The sequence below is a fragment of the Hypanus sabinus genome, chromosome 17 (assembly GCF_030144855.1).
Source record: "Hypanus sabinus isolate sHypSab1 chromosome 17, sHypSab1.hap1, whole genome shotgun sequence".
Taxonomy (NCBI): domain Eukaryota; kingdom Metazoa; phylum Chordata; class Chondrichthyes; order Myliobatiformes; family Dasyatidae; genus Hypanus; species Hypanus sabinus.
In genome coordinates, this window is record NC_082722.1 from 47689053 (window position 1) to 47712522 (window position 23470).

At 38.5% G+C, this 23470-nt stretch overlaps 1 protein-coding gene across 1 annotated transcript in view; it reads left to right on the forward strand.

Moving 5' to 3' along the window:
• The window catches only part of tdrd12 (tudor domain containing 12), a 192576-nt gene extending 172037 nt beyond the window's left edge, over positions 1 to 20539 (forward strand). The window contains exons 31-39 of the mRNA XM_059992994.1: positions 4060 to 4135; positions 8254 to 8348; positions 8522 to 8643; positions 9550 to 9604; positions 9717 to 9830; positions 10024 to 10177; positions 12669 to 12741; positions 13428 to 13533; positions 19397 to 20539. Coding sequence (XP_059848977.1) covers positions 4060 to 4135; positions 8254 to 8348; positions 8522 to 8643; positions 9550 to 9604; positions 9717 to 9830; positions 10024 to 10177; positions 12669 to 12741; positions 13428 to 13525 — 787 coding nt within the window. The 3' untranslated portion in view covers positions 13526 to 13533; positions 19397 to 20539. The remainder of the gene's footprint in view (positions 1 to 4059; positions 4136 to 8253; positions 8349 to 8521; positions 8644 to 9549; positions 9605 to 9716; positions 9831 to 10023; positions 10178 to 12668; positions 12742 to 13427; positions 13534 to 19396) is intronic.
• The last annotated feature ends 2931 nt before the right edge of the window (positions 20540 to 23470 follow it).

The window sequence follows — 23470 nt, forward strand, 5'->3', positions numbered from 1 at the left end:
ATAGCTAGATGGAGCTTAGAAAAATCGAGGCCAATGGGTAACTCTAAGTAATTTCTAAAGTACTGTAAGTACATGTTCGGCACAGTATTGTGAGCCGAAGGGCCTGTATTTTGCTGTAAGTTTTCTATGTTTTCAATCAGTATAATTGTACTGTCAATACTATTCAAAGAAAATATTTTATCACTTTTTAAATGATTGTACGAAGTACACTATATACCACACTGCAGATGAGAGGACTTCCAAGCAATTTGCACGTAAACCTCTTTCAGTTCTGCTCTTTAATTGACCTCTAGGTCAAATATTTTTTGATGTCTTGATGGTCCACAGTAGTGCATATAGATGAGTACATTTGCTAAAATATAGCCATTAAATTAACAGTACCGTTAATCTGGAAGTATTGATTTGTCATCCATGTTGAGATATGACAAGTGTTTAATCATTTCTCAAAGTTCTAGTCTCATAAACACATATTTAATAATCTAAAAATATGAGCTGCTCACAAATGTTTCTGAGAAAACAAATAGACTTTATGGGTGGATGGTAGAGTAGGATGTCAGGTGAGGGAGTAGAGAAGTTATATGACCACCAGTTTATAATGTACCTTGTTTCTGTCCTGATCATCACTGGAGACTTCAACCAGGCCAGCTTGAAGTCTCCGACAAGCTTCCACCAGCATGTCCCCTGTGGTACGAGAAGATCCAACACACTGGTGCACCACCGTCAAGAATGTTTAATGCGCCATCCCACATCTGCCCTTTGGCAAGTTTGATCATCTGTCTGTACTTTTACTCGCAGCCTATAGGCAGAATTGGAGGACCGCAGTATCAGTGGTGAGGACCATGAACAAATGGTCAAAGCAGGCGCAAGACTGGACTATATTCAGTGATTCACCTTCAGATCTTTTTGAGTATGTGATTGCTGTCACCGATTTCATCTAGATCTGTGTTAATGAGTGTGTGCCTTCAAGGACATACCACACGTACCCAAACCAGAACCTGTGGATGAACCAGAAAATTTGTAGTCTGTTGAGTGCTAGATCTATGTCATTCAAGACCAGCAATCCAGAACCCTACAGAAAGTCCAATCACGCCCTACAGAAGGACATGGAAAGAATGAAAAGATAATTCCCTTTGAAGTTAGAGGCACAGTTGTACAACAGCTGTGGCAGGGTGTGTATGTTGTTACTTCCTAGAAAGCAATGCCTGTAAGCATAAATATCTGTCATGCTTTACTCCTTGACGAGTTCAATGCCTTTATGTGTGCGTTGAAATAGAATAAAATTACACTTATGCAAGTACCCACAGTATCTGGCAACCTTGTGATCTCTGTCTTCAAGATCAATGTCAGAACATCCTTCAAGAGGATAAACCCTTGCAAGGCATCAGGACCCGATGCTGAACCTGGCAGGTTACTAAAAATACCAACCAACTGGCTGGTGTGTTCAAGAAAATCTTCAAAGTTTCACTGCTGCAGATGGAAACCTTATTCAAAAGGCCAGCAATCATACTGTTGCTTAAGGTAATCAGGTAAGCTACCTCACTGACTATCTCCTGGTAGCATTCACATCCAGAGTGATGAAGTGATTTGTAAGTGGCTAGAATTAATTTCTGCCTGAGCAGGGACCTGGACCCAATGCAGTTTCCCTATCACCATAACAGGCTATAGTGGTTGCAATCTCAATGGCTCTCCACACTGACCACCTTGACAAAAGTAATACCTACATTAGGTTGCTGTGCATCGATTATAGGTCAGCATTCGATGCCATCATTCCAATAATACTAATTAACAAGCTTCAAAACGGGTCTCTGTACCTTCTGCCACTGGATTCTTGACTTTCTTATTGGGAGCCCATAAATAATATCTCCTTCTCGGTGTCAGTCAACATAGGGGCAACTCAAGGATGTGTTTTCAGTCTGCTGGTCTACTCTCTCTACACGTAAGACTGTGGCTATTCACAGTTCAAACACCATCTATAGATTTATTGATGACGCTGTTGACAATTTCAGGTGGCATCAAGGAGGTGTGTGGGAATGAAATTAATTGGCTAGTTGAGTGGTGTTGCAACCAACAATTTTACACTCAGCAAGTCCATGGAATTGATTGCGAATTTCAGAAAGGAGAAATCGAGAGAAGATTCACTAGTCTTCATTGAAAGGTCAGCAGCTACAGGTTCCTTAATGTCAACATCTCAGAGAATCCAACCTGGGCCTAACATATTGATGCAATCAACAAGAAGGCACACCAACACCTATGCCTCATTAAGAGTCTGAGGATATTTGATAAAATAATGGTACACCTTGAAGAAAATGTACAAAACCACGTCTTGGAGGGAATGGAGTTCAAATAGCAGCAAGGGGGAGAAAATTGATTAGGGCACCAGAAGAGCTAAATATGATTAAGCCACTTACCCAGTCTAGATGGAATACATCCTTAGAGGAGATGTTTTTTGGACAATTTTGGCAATAATTCAGACGAAGTGCCATATTATGAAGGACCCCACACACCCCTCATACAAACTCTTCTCTCCTGCCGTCTAGGAAAAGGCACCGAAGCATTCGGGCTCTCATGACCAGACTGTGTAATAGTTTCTTCCCCCAAGCTATCAGACTCCTCAATGCCTGGACTAACACCAACTTAGTGCCCTAATGTCTTGTTTATTATTTATTATGATGTCTGCACTGTTTTGTGCACTTTATGCAGTCCTGGCTAGGTCTGTAGTCTCGTGTAGTTGTTTTGTGTTGTTTTTTTATGTAGTTCAGTCTAGTTTTTGTACTGTTTCATGTAACACCATGGTCCTGAAAAACATTCTCATTTTTACTGTGTACTGTACCGGCAGTTACGGACGAAATGACAATAAAAAGTGACTTAACTTGATAATGAAATGCCCTTGTTCAAATGGACATAAGTGTATGCCAGAGAATTACAATCCAGTCAGATTCCAATGGCCACAGGGAGGCCTTGAATACAAAAATTATGAAAAGTACAACCAAGTACTTGGAGAAATTTATATAGATAAAGATCTAATACATGATTTGTTAAAAGCAGAAAGTTTTTGAAGTTAAGAGATTTGCTAGATATAAAAAGACATTATTAGATAGGGTATTTGAGGGAACAGATTTTAAATTAGGACTTGCATAGCAGAAAACCTTTTTACCTAGTTAACATATGGCACTTGCTGCCTGAAAGAGCAATGGAGGCAACCAATTGCTCAGGCCTTTTAGGAGAAAATTGGGTAAGTACTTGAGGAGAAATGTTTGTGGGGTTTAAGGAATCCTGACCTATTCCTGTGCTGTAACACTTCTAATGTTGAAGTGGTGCAATCAGTAAATGGCAATATTTTCCTTTAAATTATTCTGAAATTTTATTAACAGGTTTTCTGTAATCTGTAAAAAAAAGATTTCAGTGAATAAATCTTAAACGTTGAGTTCAGATTTGATTCAATGAATCTCTTTCCTCTTGATCACCTTGCATCACCCCTCTCAGTTTTTGTCTTCTGTTTGTAATAATCTTCTTTCCCACTGTCATCTTGTTACATTTACCTCACAGTTCTTCCCCCAAATCTTTTCATGTCATCATAATCATTCTTATTCTTTGGTGATACATACCTCTTTTCTCCCAAAAATAACTGGATGCTGACATACTGTTGTATCAATTTCATTTTGTCTCTGAACTTGGAAATCTCTTCAAGGAAGGCTTTGCAATGTGAATCTATTGAAATATATAGCTTTGTGTATATCTGGCAAAACATTCGTAGTTAAGGAAAGTGAAATGCTAAAGGAACTCTGGGATTAGTTTAGATTGCAGAAGTAGAAGACTATCTCCACTGATATTAATCCAGCTCCTCAAACTGTCCCTTAGTAATTCATCTCCCACACTGCCCTGCACTGACTGAACCTCCACTGACTAGATAGTAGATCATAACTTGGAGGTGCCATTCAGCTACAACTCTGCAAATGAAAATTAGTAATATCATGGTCTTCTTTCCTTCAAGGTTGATGAAATGAGAATTTCCTAATTTATGAATTTGTAGTAAAAGATTTAATATTACATGTTTTTCAGGGTTTGTGAAGAAGTTGAAGATCAACAGACTGTCAGCCTCCTTTGTGCAAAGGTTCAGCAGTCTTCAGAGGATGAGGTAAAAATTGAACCAGTTTGGTTTGTACAAGTAATTTGAATTTTATATCAGCACAATGGTGAAACCCATCATGCTTCCAAGGATGAGGCAATCTGGTTAAACTAATCAAGAAAGCTGCTATTACTCTCCTGGGAATAAAAGTGTCAGATAGAGACAAAGTATTTAAAGAGGAAGTATTCCTGTTAGTGGAAGGACCAAGAACTGGACAACGTTGAATAATGGAACTGTGAGAGGGGAAAACTACCTGTAACATAAGTAAAAACATTTTTATGTGATTAGTTGTTAGGACCTGGATCGTCAAGAGGAGCACCAGAGGCAGATTCAGTATGTTTAAAAGGGCATGGATAAGTAGTTGAAAAGGGGAATAAGAGCAGGGCAAACAGGAGAGTTTGGAGTAGGGTATAGCTATATTGCTCTTGTATGTAGCTAGGAGACAAAAAGTTAGGATCAGAGTTAAATAACTAGGTTGGTAAATTATAGGCCAAACACTGCAAAGAAAATTTTTAGAACTTCTGACTTATTAGATGCCTTATCATCTGGAATGTTTACACACCACCTTGTTGAATAACAAAAGTATTTATTCAGTATGCAATATCTTTATCAGAATTTCACTTGTGATTCCTGTATTTTAAGTATATCCATTTCCACTATTTACCACGCCACTATTTTATGATTGTGCTGCAAAGTCTATTTTTTTCCTTCTGAAGAAGGAACCCATTTGATACTTCCTTTGTTCATTTGATACAAGCAGACCAAACTTTCTGATAGTCAAGCACCACACATAATATGCTGGAGGAACTCAGCAGGCCAAGCAGTATCTATCAAAAAGAACACAGTCGACGTTTCAGGCTGTCCTAATGAAGGGGCTTGACCCGAAATGTTGTCTATACCCTTTTCCATAGATGCTGTCTGGCCTGCTGAGTTCTTCCAGGATTTTGTGTGTGTTGCTTGGTTTTCCAGCATCTGCAGATTTTCTCTTGTTTGTGATAGGTAAAATCTTTTTATTCCATTGTCCAGAATTTGTACTATTTTACTTTGTACCCAAAAACCCCCACTTTCCATCAGATTAGTTTTGGATATATTTGTTTTAATACCTCTTGATGTGACCTAACAGATATGTTGTTTTGATTACTAAATTTCTGGTTTTCTTATATGCATTTACTAAATTCATTTGTATCTAAGTGAGGGGAATGGAAAAATGCCTATTTGAAATGTTCTTAAGAATGGTAAATGATAAATAAGCAGTTAGGCCTATGAGCATTCTTAAAACAGTCAATTTCTATGGGGTTATCAATAGCATGGAAAGGCCCACATTTTTCAGTGAGGTAAATAATGAAATTACATTAGCTGATGGTGTTAATTGAAGGTTAATGTTGGTTAAAGTACTAGGAGAATTTTTCCTACTCACCTTCAAATTGTGGAATCTTATACCTCCAGCAACAGTGTCCTGGTTTAATGGCTCTTTTGTTTAATTTCACTTTAAAACTCCACTTCAAAACTCCACTGACTAAAACTGATAAATACTCACATTGGATTGGATTGATTGATGTGGATTACAAATTACAGCAGGAGATAGAAAAGGTGCGTCAGAAGGGCAATGTCATGATGATTGTTGGGGATTTTAACATGAAACTGGATTGGGGAAACCAGGCCAGTACTGGACCTTAAGTGGGAGAATTTGTAGAATGTCTAAGGGATGGCATTTTAGAACAGCTTGTTGCTGAACCCACTCAGGGATCGGCTGTGCTGGATTGGGTGTTGTGCTATGATCTGGAGGTGATAAAAGAGCTTAAGGTTAAGGAACCCTCAGGGAAGAGTAATCACAATATGATCGAATTCACTTTGAAATTTGAAAAGGAGAAGCTAAATTCCAATATGTCAGTATTTCAGTGGAATAAAGAAATTACAATGGCATGAGAGGTGAGCAAGCTAAGGTTGACTGGAAAGGGACACTAACAAGAAGGACAGCAGAACAGCAATGGCTGCAGGTTCTGCGACAAAAGAGGGAAGTGCATGGCAGATATTTTCCAAGTAAGAAAAAATTTTGAATGGAAGAAATATACTACCATGGCTGACAAGTGAAGTCAGATCCAAAGTAAAAGCAAAAGAGAGGGCATACAAGGAAGTCCAAGCTAGTGGGAAGATAGAGGATTGGGAAGCTTTTTAAAACACAGAAGGAAACTAAGAAAGTTATTAGGAAAGAAAAGGTAAATTATGAAAGGAAGCTGGCAACTAACATCAAAGAAGATACTAAAAGCTTTTTTTAAGTATATAAAGGGTAAAAGAGAGTTCAGGGTAAATATAGGACTGATAGAAAATGACGCTGGAGATATTGTAATGAGAGACACAGAGATGGCAGAGGAACTGAATGTGTATTTTGCAGCAGTCTTCACAGTGGGAGACATCTGCAGCATACAGGACATTCAAGAGTGTCAGGGAAGTAAACTATGTGCAGTGAAAATTACGACTAAGAAGATGCTCAGGAAGCTTAATGATCTGAGGGTGGATAAATTTCCTGGACCTGATGGAATGCATCCTCGGGTTCTGAAGGAAGTAGCCGAAGAGATTGCGGAGGCATTAACAATGATCTTTCAAGAATCAATAGATTTTGGCATTGTACCAGATGACTGGAAAATTGTAAATGTTACTCCGCTATTTAAGAAGGGTGGGAGGTAGCAGAAAGGAAACTATAGACCTGTTAGCCTGACATCAGTGGTTGGGAAGTTGTTGGAATCAATTGTTAGGGATGAGATTATGGAGTACCTGGAGGCAAATGACAAGACAGGCCAAAGCCAGCGTGGTTTCTTGAAAGGAAAATCCTGTCTGACTAACCTACTGCAATTTTTTGAGGAAAGTAGGAGGTTCCTAAAGGAGATGCAGTTATGTGTACTTGGATTTTCAGAAGGCCTTTGACAAGGTGCCGCACATGAGGCTGCTTAGCAAGATAAGAGCCCATGGAATTACAGGGAAGTTATTAGCATGGGTGGAGCGTTGGCTGATCGGTAGAAAACAGAGTGGGAATAAAGGGATCATATTCTGGCTGGCTGCCAGTTACCAGTGGCGGGGTTGGTGTTGGGACCGCTGCTTTTTACGATGTATGTCAATGATTTGGACTATGAAATTAATGGATTTGAGGCTAAATTTGCCAGTGATACAGAGATATGTGGAGGACTGGGTAGTATTGAGGAAACAGAGAGCCTGCAGAGAGAGTTAGATAGTTGAGGGAATGGGCAAAGAAGTGGCAAATGAAATACAATGTTGGAAAGTGTATGGTCATGCACTTTGGTGGAAGAAATAAACAGGCATTCTATAGATGAGGAGAGAATTCAAAATGTAGAGATGCAAAGGGACTTGGGAGTTCCTGTGCAGGATACCCTTAAGTTTAACCTCCAGGTAAAGTTGGTGGTGCAGAAGGCGAATGCAATGCTGGCATTCATTTCTAGAGGTATAGAACATAAGAGCAGGGATGTGATGTTGAGGCTCTATAAGGCACTCATGAGACCACACTTGGAGTATTGTGTGCAGTTTTGGGTTCCTTATTTTAGAAAGGATATACTGACTTGGGAGAGGGTTCAGAGAAGATTCACGAGAATGATTCCAGGAATGAAATAGTTACCATATGAGGAACGTTTGGCAGCTCTTGGGCTGTGTTCCCTGGATTTCAGGAGAATGAAAGGGGATCACATAGAAACATTCCAAATGTTAAAAGGCCTGAACGGATTAGGTATGGCCAAGTTATTACCCATGGTAGGGGATTCTAGGATAAGAAGGCACGACTTCAGGATTGAAGGACATCAAATTAGAACAGAGATGCAGAGAAATTACTTTACTCAGAGGGTGGTAAATCTGTAGAATTTGTTGCCATGAGCAGCTGTGAAGGCCAAGTCATTGGGTATATTTAAGACAGAGATAGATAGGTTCTTGATTAGCCAGGGTATCAAAGGGTATGGTGAGAAGGCAGGGGAGTGGGGGTGACTGGAAGAATTAGATCAGCCCATGATTGAATGGCAGAGCAGACTCAATGAACCAAATAGTTTACTTTACTCCTATATCTTATGGTCTTATGATTGGTGTTTTGCTGATGTAAATATAACTCCTTTTTGAATTGATTTTTTAAGGTTTTGGAAAAAGGCCTGGAAGTTCTGTGTCATCTCAGTGGGAGATCGGAGAGTGTGAATTTAATGTTAGCAAATGGAATTGAGTCAACAATCGGGTATGTTTTGTTAAAGAATCTGCCAAATCCATTTGTATTTCTACAGTTCATAGTAATTAGATGCAGTAATAATGAGTGGGTATGTAACAGATTTTGTATCAAATATCTTAGTTTTTGATTAGATGTTTCTTGAACTTTCACAGTTTGATTTACTATGTTTTCTTGACTTTCAGGCTATTATCAAGCACATCCAATGAAAGTGTTTTATGTGAAGTTGTAAATAAAATCAAGTTTTCACCGAGTTCACAAAATCTTCATCTGCAAAATGATTCAGTCTTTTCTGAAGGAAATAATGGTATAGTTAGCAAACTTATACTTTACATTTAGTTATGAAATAAAAATTATTCTATATACCTAAAATGTGTTTGTCAGGTGCAATGTGTTCTGCAGCTCTTTGAAAACTAAATTCCTATAACATATCATGAATAATTCAACAACCTTAGTGTAGATCTTGTAAAATTGAGAGGGAGAACCATTTTATGTTGCCATATAATTTCTTCACCGACCAGTTCCATTTTAAAGTCACTTGAAATGTACATTTTTTTCAAAGTTAAGTTTTATTTTTACTTTCAATAGTGTCTGAAAAGTTCAAACAGATCAGTACTTTTTGTTGCACTGAATATTCAGCTCTGCACAAAAATGGCAATGAGATTAGTTATCTCAAGCACTGTCCACATTTTGCTTGTATTGCCAATAGGATTTGGTTATGAAACCATTTGTTCAGATAACTGTAGACCCTAGTGGAGGATTCTCATCTAATGCATGGTGAAAATCTGATAAAAATTCTATTAAATGAAGACTCCAGAATGCAAAGTCAACAAGGCTCTTTATGTTACACTTTTCACTGAAGATTTAATGAGATGTCTTTCAGCTGAATCGAGGCAAAGCAGTTATGTGGAAAGTGGAAACTGTTGTCAAGTACTTTGAGGATGGCATGCTTGGTCAAAAATCTCTGCTGTGGGCAATATCCGAGAATTAATAATGGTTTATTGCCTTAGGGTTGAGAATGTCATACAAAGCAGAAACAGTGTATATCTTGTTTGGAAACATCAATGTTGTACCATGAAATAATGAATTGCTTAGCTAGTGTCAATAAAGTGCATCCATTTGACTTCATTGATAGGATTCCATGAACAGTATAAAGTTTCAAAGCATTGTACTATTTGAGTTCATCTTATGACATATTCTGTTCTGATCACAGATATTAAAGATATTCCCAGAGAGCAATCAAGTCGTTCGACAACAGATTATAAAAGGTTATGCATTTTGATAATGATTCATTCTGTACTTGGTCATTAATATGGTTATATAATTAGAAAACCTTGTATTTAGTTCAATGTCCTTAAATGACGTCCATTATTTCTTCAGCTTTCACCCTGAAATAAAGTGGCATCAAACAGATGATCATCTTGTGCTAAATATAAAATTGCAAAATGTTGCACAATATTCATGCAGATTTGATCAGTGCAGAGTAATATTCAGGTATGTAGAATAAACATTGCCTGCAAAATATTTGATAACCTTTGGTACATGCAGTAGGGTAATTCTAGGCAGTTTCTAGAGTAGGTTACATGCTTGGCTCAACATTGTGGGCCGAAGGGCCTGTAAGGTGCTGTAGATTTCAATGTTATATGTTCTTTAGTCAATTAATCTTACATTTCCCATTTAAATGCAGTGCCTCTGTTGATGCCAAATTGTACTTGGCAGATTTGGAACTTCAAGGCAGTATTTTAAAAGACAAGTGCTTATGTATCATAAAAAATGAAGAACCTGTCATTACACTGTTTAAAGAGGAGAGATCTGTGTGGAGCAGTTTGCTGAAAATTAAGGTAATAATCAAATAATTTTCTTCTATTAATCACACTAAACAGAATGAAATGTATTTGGTTTAAGATGGCACTGGTGAAACATAGAAATGACTTACTGGCAGCAAACAAAACTACCAACTACTTTATTAATCGCACTTCTTCTGAAAAACAATCACTGCAATCAGTAGTGTCCCATTTGGAATCAAAAGGGATCTGTACAACTGGCATATTTGCTGTATAATCTAAAGCCTTCAAGATGCAGGATGGTTGCACCGTGGCATCTACGGGCCAAATTGTGGTGGCAGGGCCCAGGTCCAAGCCCAAGAACATATTGAAGTGATGGAGCTGAAGTCTGAGAGTGAGGAATGAGCTGAGGTTTGGGTGATTTATGTGCCAGGCCAGATTGAAAAAGTCAGGGTGTTGAGCTGGAGGCAAAGGATGGGACAATGTTTAGCTCGCTGCTCGGCGAGGTTTACTTGACTCCGCATTGAACTGAGGCTGCAGTTCATGGGCTCCTGGATCAGCTGTGACTGGCTTCGTCGCTGTAAACTCAATTTTGTGAACTTTAGATCTGAATGTTATTTGCTTACTTCTAATTGTTTGCATGATTTCTTTTCTTTAGCATGATTTTTTAAAGGGTTCTATTTGGGTTTCTTTGTTTTTAGCTACCTGTAAGGAGACACATCCCAAGGTTGTATATAGTTTACCATATGGAACTGTTACGTATCCCGTAACTGGATCACTTACCAGCAAAGATAGAGAGGTCCGTTGAAGTCTGATGGCACTATTTTCAAACGTTTTTATTTATAAAGGGGGGGCACAAAAGTAAGGTTAATACAAACATTCAGATAATATACGTCGTCAATACTCAATCTAAAGCGTGGGTATAGTAATAATCATCATTAAGAGATAAGCTCTACTGTTGTCTAGGGGATAATATGTTGTCCGTTGGAAATATAAAAGTCACTCAGAAGTCTGCAGGCTTCAGCCTTTTGGGAGTCGCTGGGTTTCACGTGTTTGAGAGAGAGAGAGAGATTGGTGAGAAAAGGAAAACTTGCCCGGGTCTTTATGAAGCAACTCCGTTGAATCAGGAGAGCGTTGGTTCCCCGTTGTTAGTTCGAAGTCCTTTTCAGTGTTATCAGCCACCCGCTCCCCAGGCAAAGGTGAACGGAACGCACGTGGCTTTGAATGGCTTCCTGCTAGCACGGGAGCGCTGAGCGATGGTGTGTCCTTCTGGTGCGTCGCTGGGGTACCGCCTCCTGCAGTCCCCTTTTATCTTGACTTGCAGAGTTGTAGATGTCCATCAAAGTAGGGTGATGCAATCCCCACCCCCACATTGCCCGAGGGTGTCCATGTCCCTGGTAGCTGGCACGTAGCAGGGAGTTGCAATTCACACAGGTGTCTCTAAGAACAATGGTCAAGACCGTTGCATTGTCTCTCATTTCCTGGGTCCGAGACCCGAATTAATAGTGATCTGCCGATTCTCCGGAAGGAGGGGGCTGCTCCCGCCCCTTCGGCCCCTCAGAGCTGTGGTACTTTCATAACAGAACCTTATCAAAGACCTTGCTCTAGTTCATTGTGACTATATCAATTACAAGACTCTCATCAATACATATTTAGTACCTCTACAAAAGAACAATTAAACTGATCAGACAGGATCTCCCGTTTACAAAACTATGCTGACTATCTCTGCTTATCCCAAGTGCAGATTAATCCAGTCTTTGAAGTAACTATCCTATTAGTTTCATGAGACACTCATACCTGTGATTAAATGACTTATCCCTGGAATAATGTTGTTGTCCTGTATTACTGGTGGAAGGTTTTAAAACCTTTCTTGTCTCCCTTTGCAGCCAGGGAAATAACTCATCATGCCCTGGAGAAGTATCCACCTATAAGCTTGCTAACACGTGTACTAATTCCTCATTTTTATGATGAGCTGCCCTATAATTTCAACTGCCGCTTTAGAAGAAGTTTCCATTTAAGAACTCACCCACATCCTCTGATGTAACACACAAATTGCCATTTTGGTTTGCAGTGGACCTTCCCTTTCCCTAGTAACATTATTGCCCTAACAAATTTATAAAATACTCTGTGGCAGCTAAGTATCCAGAAAAGTGTGTGGGTGACAGGACTGAACAAAGAGACTTTTACTGTATCGTAGAAGGATGATGTAACTGAGAGGCCAAATAAGACACCTGTGGATGGATTTCAGGAGTAAGAGCATCTTTGTTCTACTGATTGTGCACTCAGCTACCAAATAGCTGGAAAGATGGGAAAAAAATTTAGAAAACAAAGATTTGCAAGAACAAGAATGTGCTATTGCAGGTACTTTATTGATGCATATTAGGATAATTTTGTAACCAACTGATATTTGGTAAAAATTTATATATACTGAACATTTTGTGTATTCCTTGGAAAGTTAGCACTTCCATGCAAATATATTGCCATTGTGTTGAATGCATGTCAGTCATTAACCCTGTTACTAAAGGGCTTTATTGCAATTTCCTTTCAGAATCCAAATGTTACTTTTGATTTCAACTATTTTGTGGAGTCGACGGATGATGGATCTCTTCCAATTTACAATGGTAAGGCCCTCGATTTGGGGTTAAAAACAGAATATTTTGCTTCATTAAATGTTATAGTGATATTAAAGATAAATACAAAAGATTTCATATCAACTGAATATGTATGCTAAGCCAGTGCAAGAAGGACAATATATTCCAACATAATGATAGTATTTTCAGCAGCAGCAGTTTCATTCCCTGATAATTGCATGGTTGGGAATCACTAGCTTGTCATGCACTAAAGGTTAAAGAAATGCATTTCGGCTGGACATGTCTGCTTTACACATAAAAGTGACTACCATAGTGGGAGCATGATATAGGGAACAGCCTACCGCCAACCTACACACCCACCCTTACTTCACTGATCCAGACATTCCTATCCTCAAGCACAAAATTGAGAGCTGTGCCAAAATGCTCTGCCACAGAAGCCACCAGGTCCGAGTTGTAAAAGAGCCAATAAACTATGGCAATTGAAATTAAGAGTGTACGCACATTAAGTAATGCAGGAAAATATTCTCTAACTTCAGCAAATTTTTTCAAAAGGTGAGTACTATAATTCAGAAGACATTTACCCACAAAAATATTACAAGTTCAGATACTGTATTTATTGAAATATTTAAAAGTTGACATGAACAAAATATTGCTGATATGATGAATTTAGATATTAATTGTTATGCATTGAGGGTTTTTCCTCTTTTATTTGATAGATATAAGAAGAAAAGAGCATCAGCTAGTACTAGAACCCGTGATCGATGAATGGAATAATTTTACAAATGTTTCTGACAGTTCAGAGGAAGATTACTGACGACTGTGGTATATTAACGTCTTGCATTAAATGTTCTCTGGGTTATACATTCACTACCGAATTGCCAAGCAGGCCACTTCAGATTAGATTTAATGTTATATAAGTAAATATCATCTTTGAACAACCAAAATAAAAAAATGTTTCTGCGCATTAGCGAATCATTGTTTATCTGAAACAAGATACAGTAACTCTGAACTGCCTGTAGATTAGATTTCTGATCTGGACCACAGCTGTTCTTGCAGTTTGTGTTTTAAGACTGAATGGAATACGTGTACATTGCTGGAGCTTGTTTTTAAGCATCTTGTATTACAATAGCATCATTGCTGAGAATGCCTAACAGATTACTTGGATTATTCCAAGAGAAGCAACATCAAAGCTTAAGTCATTATCATTTCCCCATCCATTCTATTTGTAAACTGAAAACTCTTTATCATTGCTTTGTAGAAATTGCTTCAGAAATCCAAAAGTGTGGTAGGCACATAGAGAACACACATTTTGGAATATCAGATTACCACACATTTTGCCAAATGCATTCTGTATTAATTGAGCCACCAAAAATCGATATTCTCCACCTCAAACTGAAAAAAGCTCCTCGGTACTTTTTTATTAAATGATGAATATTTTGGGTGAGCCAAGGTTGTGAACCTTAAGAAAACTCATGTTAAATTATTTCACTTAAAGATGACACCTGATATTGTTTGAAAATCTAAATATTTGGTGCAATACAGTTAAATGTACATGATGTGCAATACAGTTAAATGTACATGATTAATATTAATCAATTTTATAAGTGACATTTCTCCATGAGCAGCCATCTATGGTTTGTACATAATTAAATGCATAATCCTTAAATCCCCAAGTGGCATAGAAGGAAAAAGTGGGTACATGGATGATAGAAAAATGGAGGGGTATGTGGAAGGAAAGGGTTAGATTGATCTTAGAGTAGGTTAAACAATTGGCACAAACTCGTGGCCGGAAGGGTCTGTACTGAACAGTAATGTTCTATGTTCTGTACTCTGGCTTCGACCTTCTGAAGTATCACTTAACACTTTTCCAGGCCGAACTCTATCCACCACTTCTCAGCATCCTATCAATGTCCCATTGTAACCTACGACAGCCTTCTACACTATCCACAACAGTACCAACCTTCATCTGCAAATTTGGTAACTTTTCCATTTCCTCAAACATCATTTAGAAAGGTCACAAAGAGTAAGGGTCCCAGAACAGATCTCTGCAGACCACCACTAGTCAGGGTCCCAGAACAAATCTCTGCAGAACACCACTAGTCACCAATCTCCAGGTAGAATATGCACCATCTGGCACCTTCTGTCTTGTGTGGCCAAGCCAAGTCTGAATCCATGCAGCCAAGTTTCCCTGGAACCCATGCCTCATGACTTCCTCTGAGTATACCATGGGGAACCTTATCAAACACCATACTAAAATCCATCTACTACTCTACCTTCAGCAATTTGTTTTGACACTTCCTTGAAGAATTCAATCGCATTTGTGAGGCACAACCTACCCCTCACAAAGCTATGCTGACTATCCCTGATCAGACTATGCTTCGCCAAATACTTGTAAATCCTGTTTCTCAGGATCCTTTCTAATAGTTTGCCCACCAGATATGTAAGATTCATTGGTCTAATTCCCAGGATTAAGGAATAACATTTGCCACTCTCCGATCTTCTGGTACTACTCCTGTGGTTGGTGAGGACACAAAGGTCATTGCCAAAGGTTTAACAATCTCTTCCCCAGTTTCCTGAAATAATCTGGCATTTATCCCTCTAGCCCCAGGGACTTACTGTACCTACTCTAATAATTATAAAAGGTTCCAGCGCATCCTCTTTCTTACCATTAACATGTTCTAGCATAATAGCCTGTCTTCACATTCATCAAGGACCCTTTCACTAGATGAATACTGATGCAAAGTATTCATTAATGACCTTCCCTCCCTTCTCTGACTCCAGGCATGTGTTTCCTTTCATTTCTAATTGGTCCTACCCTCACTCTAGCCATCCTCCTGTTCTGCATAATCATGTAGAATGCCTTGGGATTTCCCTTAATCTTCCTTGCCAAGGCCTTCTCACATTCCCTTCTAGCTCTCCTAAGTACCTACTTAAACTCCTTCCTGGTTACCTTACCCAGAGCCCTGTCTGATCCTTGCTTCCTAGCTTTTAGTTTGCATACTTTTTATTTTCCTATTCCTCCTCCGGTGATATTCATCGATTCTTTTAAATGGATCTTGTTGATGTTGTTATATTTCCACCTATTTTTCTATTTATTACTAAATACATTTTATAATCACTTTTGTAAAATAGCTTGCTTAAGACCATGACTGGAAGAAAAAATATATTTGCACCCTCTGAAGCTAATTAGTGCCAACCTACTCTTGATCTGCATGTGCCCAGGAGGGACCATGGATTTAAATGAAACAAACCTTTGATGCACATAAATTTTGGTCAAGCACATTCTTGTTGTATTCCTTTCCTGTGAGCAGCATTGCCAAGGGGTCAGAATTTATTGATGTGTTGAGCTGTTGATTTGAAACAGCAATGCAGTTCTTCTGGTGAAAGTACTCCCACGAGAAGGAGCTGCTAATTTTGTACCCAAAAAACAATGAAAGAGTGCTAGTGTATTTCCAAGCCAGAATGGTGTGCATCTTAAAGTGCAGAAGGGAAGTAGTGGTGCTTAATTTTACCTTAAACCCATGTCTGCAGTGACAATTTATTGAGTTGAAGCAATAGTGTTGGAATAGCTTGGGTGAGTATTGTAGTGTGCTTTAGAAGTTACAGTGGCATGCAAAAATTTAGGCACCCCTGGTCAAAATTTCTGTTACTGTGAATAGCTGAGCAAGTAAAAGATGACCTGATTTCCAAAAGGCATAAAGTTAAAGATGACATATTTCTTTAATATTTTAAGCAAGATTACTTTCTTATTTCCACCATTTACAGTTTCAAAATAACAAGGAAAAGGGCCTGAAGCAAAAGTTTGGGCACCCTTTTTGAAGTCAGTACTTAGTAACACCCCCTTTGGCAAGTATCACAGCTTGTGAACGCTTTCTGTAGCCAGCTAAGGGTCTTTCAATTCTTGTCTGGGACATTTTCGCCCATTCTTCCTTGCATGCTCTTCTCTTTTGAGGTCTGTCCACAGATTTTCAATGATGTTTAGGTCGGACTGTGATGGGCATGGCAAAACCAACAGCTTGCACCTCTTGAGATAGTCCATTGTGGATTTTGAGGTGTGTTTAGGATCATTATCCTGTTGTAGACGCCATCCTCTTTTCATCTTCAGCTTTTTTTTTTACATACGGTGTGATGTTTGCTTCCAGAATTTGCTGGTATTTAATTGAATTTATTCTTCCCTCTACCAGTGAAATGTTCCCGTGCCACTGGCTGCAACACAAGCTCAAAGTATGATCGATCCACCCCTGTGCATTACAGTTAGAGAGGTGATCTTTTCATGAAATTCTGTACCCTTTTTTCTCCAAACTTACCTTTGATCATTGTGGCCAAGAAGTTCTATTTTAACTTCATCAGTCCACAGGACTTGTTTCCAAATTGCATCAACCTTGTTTAGATGTTCCTTTGCAAACTTCTGACACTGAATTTTGTGGTGAGGATGCAGGAAAGGTTTTCTTCTGCTGACTTTTCCATGAAGGTCATATTTGTGCAGGTGTTGCTGCACAGTAGAACAGTGCACCACCACTCCAGAGTCTGCTAAATCTTCCTGAAGGTCTTTTGCAGTTAAACGGGAGTTTTGATTTGCCTTTCTAGCAATCCTACGAGTAGTTCTCTCAGAAAGTTTTCTTGGTCTTTCAAACCTCAACTTGACCTCCAGCATTCCTGTTAGCTGCCATTTCTTAATTACATTACGAACTGAGGAAACGGCTACCTGAAAATGCTTTGCTATCTTCTTATAGCTGTCTCCTGCTTTGTGGACATCATTTATCTTAATTTTCAGAGTGCTAGGCAGCTGCTTAGAAGAGCCCATAGCTACTGATCGTTGGGACAAGGCTTGAGGAGTCGGGGTATTTATAAAGCTTTGAAATTTGCATCACCTGGCCTTTCCTAACGATGACTGTGAACAAGCCATAGCCCTAACAGCTAATTAAGATCTGAGACCTTGGTAAAAGTTACCTGAGAGCTCAAATCTCTTGGGGTGCCTGAACTTTTGCATGGTGCTCCTTTCCCTTTTTTCACTCTAAAATTGTACAAAACAAAAATTATACACTAATCTTGCTTAAAATGGTGAAAAGAATGTTTCATTTAACTTTATGACTTTTGGAGATCAGTTCATCTTCTACTCACTTAACTATTCACAGTAACAGAAATTCTGACCGGGGTGCCCACATTTTTGTATGCCACTGCACATGTGCAGCCAGTGTGCATTGGTACTCGAAGGAATGAAAGCTTATTCTTTGACAACCAATTAAGAGAATGTTTTGACCTGGATGGTAATGAGTATTTTAAGTATTGTTGGATCTTTGTAATTGGAGAGTATGACATCAGACTCAACCATCAATTAGATATTGTAATGGTTATGAAGAATTAGATTGTGACATTAACAAAATGTTATGCCAAGGCTCTGAAATGTGATTATTCAGTCAAATCTGTCAAAATTAGAGAAATTTTCCTGTTGATTTTTGTGGCTATTCCTCCATTCAATGGCAATTTTTAAAAATTGTGTTTTTTTTAATAAGTACTATATTTGATTCTTCCAGGAATTAGTCAGGGCCATTAATTGTATGAGAATGTAAATATTTGGAAAATTTTAATTCTTTGTGATAACTTCATTTATTGAGCCAGACCTATGACAGTTATGAAAGGATTTTCACATTTCAGGCTTTCTTCTTGTGAAAAGAATTGCAGCGGATCAGTACATTAACTCTACTTAGATGCCCTAATGTTTTTCTTGACCTTTTCAATTGACCTATACTCAACTTAAGAGGATATTTCAAATTTCTGAATAGCCAGTTAATAATTTTTAAGTTTAATTTTACCTCTCAAAAAAGGGAATAGTTATTCTCTTATTCCAAGATTTCATAGACCAGCTTTTTATTCCTAGTATCCAATTTGTAAATGTATTTACTCTTAAATATTGTCCTGCTTTCTTTCCAGAATTTTAACCTGCAAGTAGTAGTACATGAGCAAACATGAGGAAATCTGCAGATGCTGGAAATTCAAACAACAACACACACAAAATGCTGGTGGAACACAGCAGGTCAGGCAGCATCTATAGGGAGAAGCGCTGTCGATGTTTCGGGCCGAGACCCTTCGTCAGGACTAACTGAAAGGAAAGATAGTAAGCTTACTATCTTTCCTTTCGGTTAGTCCTGACGAAGGGTCTCGGCCCGAAACATCGACAGCGCTTCTCCCTATAGATGCTGCCTAGCCTGCTGTGTTCTACCAGCATCATGTGTGTGTAGTAGTAGTATATGGTTATGTTTACAAAAATATCCTTGATAGCTCCAAACCAAATTTACGACACAAATATTTCTTCTTAGCCCAAATGGTCTGTGCTGAGCTTATGCTCTGCAGGACCTCTCACACTTAATCTAAGAATACAATACTCCTAATGATAGCAAACTCGATGTTCTTACCATTAAGATAAAAGTTTCTTCTAAACGTTCTGTTTATTGGTAAATGTTCTGTATTGATGTACTTTGTTCCCATTTCCCATTATGAATACTATGAAAACTCCTGAATTTCCTGCAACATACTTCGCAGTACATTTACATATTATGATTATTGCGACAGCTGGTATTTGTACACGGACAAGGAGGATGTTACATATATGACCCTTGAGAGTGCCTGCTGTTCAGTCAGAATATAAGTAATGTGATTTTTACCTTTTGTTTTCTCTGTAATCTAGAAAGCAACTGTCTTAGCCTTCATTGACACAGACTCCACTACTTGCTGATAAGACCAAGGAATCTCAATCCTTTGGAAAAGAAATTCCACTTATCTGTTTAATCACTCCTTGTAAAATAATTCTCATTTTGGGATTCAACCTGGTAAATCTTCTCTGAGGTATTTTAAATGCACTTATAATCCTACTTAACTTAAGATATGCATAATATTCCAGCCATAATTTACTTCCACAAGGGCAACAAGACATCTCTTCTCAACTAACTTGCAATGAAGGCCAACAATTACTTGCTGTACCTGCATGCTCACAACGTATTTAATGTATAAGGACACTTGTCCCTTTGTACAGCAGTATTCTGTAAATTATAGCTGTTAGTATTCCATATTCACTCTGTTTACCCAGCTTGTGATCACTTCAGTGCTATTTTTTTGTCTAGGATGAAGAGTGGTAGATTGTCAAAGTGAAACTGACAAACTATTTTGCATAAATGTTGGAAAGTGAATGAAAAAGTACAATTTTTAAAGACGGGAGATCTGTCTGTAGCAAGTACCATTTTAAATTGCTCATGGATAATAACACCAATTATTTGTATTTTGCTTATTGGATGTTGACTGTCCATGTAAATGTAAACATTAGAAAACAGTTATTGGTTTTGAATATTTGCTTTTGCATTGGTTAAAGTAACTAGTATTTTCATCTTCAGTTCAAGATTTTTAAAAGGATATTGTAAGAATCTAGATGAAAATATGTGTGTAACTAAAACAATATTAGTGGAGAAATGAGAATAAAAATACATTATCTGAGGTTATCAAATGTTTCAACAAGTATTAAAACAACCACTGGTAAAGTTCATAACACTGCACGTTGTAGTATATGGTTCTTTTAAAAAAAAAACACAGGAATTATTTGGTTTTTAAGCAGAGTTTCCTAAGGGCTTGCAAGAAAGCCAAATTTGAGTTCAGTTGCTTTATAATTGTTCACTAGTGATATTTCTGTATACTGACCGGATCTCCCAAGGACTATCAGTATTTGCATGGCTTTTCCAGAACAACTTAAAAACGTTTGTAACTAAATTTTAATCTATGTTAACATTCATTGTGTGTTTTTCTTCATCAAAATAAAAAGACATATCCTCTTTGGGATTTGTAAGAAAGCTAAATTCTACTTTCCAGTTCTTTTTATTTTTCATAGGATAAAGGATTGTCCAGGCTGAGTACTCTTGTCTGAAAATCCAAAGTTTTTTGAGGACTGTCATGTCACAAATGGAAAATTCAACAAGCAAAGGTCCAGGCAATGCGCAGGTCTCTGTGCACCACAGATCTGAGAAGTGACCTCACATATGTATTGAAAAGAAGTTAATGAAAAATAGAAAAACTGCATAAAGGGAAAAAACAGATTTCGGTGTGTATTGAAAGAGTGGATTCGTCAGCATCAGAGTGAACATATGCTGCCCTACAGTATGCTGATCATGAAACAAGCAAGCATCTATCACGCCAAACTGAAAATTAAAGATAATTGTGAATATTCAGCAGGCTGGTTTGCAGAAGTTTAAGAAAAGGCAAGGCCTTGAATTTTTAAAGATTTCTGGTGATGGTGTCTGCTCATTACAAAGCAGCAGAGAAATTCATTGATAAGCTTGATGAAAATATAACACTGAATGGCTGCATCAGTACATATTTGCGATGAACAAGTACAAGACTAAGATTACTTACCAGAAGCACACAAATTAAGATTCAGGAATGATGCTGATGCCAAACAGCCACTAGTTGCCCACCTGGGTGGCTGAGGTAGTGGTAGCTATTAAAAATATTGTGTAAAATTACCTTAAGGGTTATGTGTATAAGCTTTTGATGTAATGTAAATGGATTTTGTGTTTAGACTTGAGTCCCATTCCCAAGCAAATATTCCAAAATCAGAAACATTTCAGGCCCCAAGCATTTCAGATATGGCAACACACACAAAATGCTGGAGGAACTCAACAGGCTAGGCAGCATCTATGGAAAAGAGTAAACAGTCAACGTTTCAGGCCGAAACTCAAGTCCTGATGAAGGGTCTTGGTTTGAAATGTCAACTATTTACTCTTTTCAGTAAATGCTGCTGGGCCTACTGAGTTCCTCCAGTATTTTGTGTGTGTTGCTTGGATATCCAACATCTGCAGATGTTCTTGACTTTGTGCTATTTCAGATATGGGGTGCTTAACTCGTACTCATCCTGGTAATACAATCTAACCTGGCATATTGTATGGGAATAAAAACATCCAAAGTTCTGTAAAATTGAGGACTTTGACTTGAGAAGTATCAAAAATTAAATCCAGCATTTAATGCATTATTATCCCACACACAATCCTTAGCTCCTACCAATATCTTGCTTCCTCTCACTTGATTTTTATTCCATCAGGACAACATGGAACCAGTCTTACTACCTGCTGTAAAAGAGAGCAAAAGTTCTAATTTTCAGATATGAGGTGAGGGCAAGTGGCCTGATATCAAATCTCAACTCATTAAACAGGATTTCCAGCAGAAAGCACCATTGCTGGAGACAAAGCTGGGACAAAGGAAAATTGTTGTGATCCAATTATGTTAGCTCCCCCACCTCCCTGCAAGCTGACAGTGGTTGTAGAGAATTTTGACATGCAAAGATATTACCATTGCTGAAACCTCCACTATAAACTAGCAGTGGCACACACAATTATCTAAAACTCTTCAGAAGTGGAGTAGAAACAAATTTTTCCTCAACTACAAGGAAGAAAAAATTGAAGCAGTCCTACACATATGCAAACACAAGGAAATCTGCAGATGCTGGAATTTCAAGCAACACACACAAAATGCTGGTGGAACGCAGCAGGCCAGGCAGTATCTATAGGGAGAAGCACTGTCGACGTTTCAGGCCGAGACCCTTCGTCAGGACTAACTGAAAGGAAAGATAGTAAGAGATTTGAAAGTAGAAGGGGGAGGGGAAAATGTGAAATGATAGGAGAAGACAGGAGGGGTGGGGTGAAGCTGAGAGCCAGGCAGGTGATTGGCAAAAGGGATACTGAGCTAGAGAAGGGAAAGGGTCATGGGATCGGAGGCCAAGGGAGAAAGAAAGGGGGAGGGGAGCACCAGAGGGAGATGGAGAACAGGCAGAGGAGAAAAAAACTAAATTTATCAGGGATGGGGTAAGAAGGGAAGGGGCATTAACGGAAGTTAGGGAAGTCAATGTTCATGCCATCAGGTTGGAGGCTACCCAGCCAGTATATAAGGTGTTGTTCCTCCAACCTGAGTGTGGCTTCATCTTGACAGTACAGGAGGCCATGGATAGACATAGTGGTTGACAAAGGAAGTCAGAGATTGTATAGCATTAAAGAAAAAGAAGTATGACAGGGCTAAGATGAGTGGGAATACAGATGATTGGGAAAGTTTTAAGGAACAGCATATCTTAACTAAAAAAGCATTACGGAGAGAAAAAATCAGGTATGAGCTCAGTCTAGCCAGGAATATAAAAGGGGATAGCAAAAGCTTTTTTAGCTATGTGAAGAGAAAGAAGATAGTTAAGAACAATGTTGGCCCCTTGAAGAATGAATTGGGAGAAATTGTTATGGGAAACAGGGAAATGGCAACAGAATTTAATGTATACTTTAGATCTGTCTTCACCAGGGAGGACACAAGCAATCTCCCAGATGTATGGATGGGCCAGGGTCATAAGATATCAGAGGAATTGAAACAGATTGACATTAGGAAAGAAACTGTGATGAGTAGACTGATAGGACTGAAGGCTAATAAATCCCCGGGTCCAGGTGGTCTGCATCCGAGGGTTCTAAAAGAGGTGGCTCAGGAAATTGCGGATGCATTGGTAATCATTTTCCAATGTTCCTTAGATTCAGGATCAGTTCCTGAAGAATGGAGAGCGGCTAATGTTATCCCACTTTTCAAGAAGGCAGGGAAGGAGAAAACGGAGAACTATCGCCCTGTTAGCCTAATGTCAGTCGTGGGAAAAATGCTTGAGTCCATTATTAAGGACGAAATAGTGGCATATCTTGATGGCAGTAATAGGATTAGGCCGAGCCAGCATGGATTTACCAAGGGCAAATCATGCTTG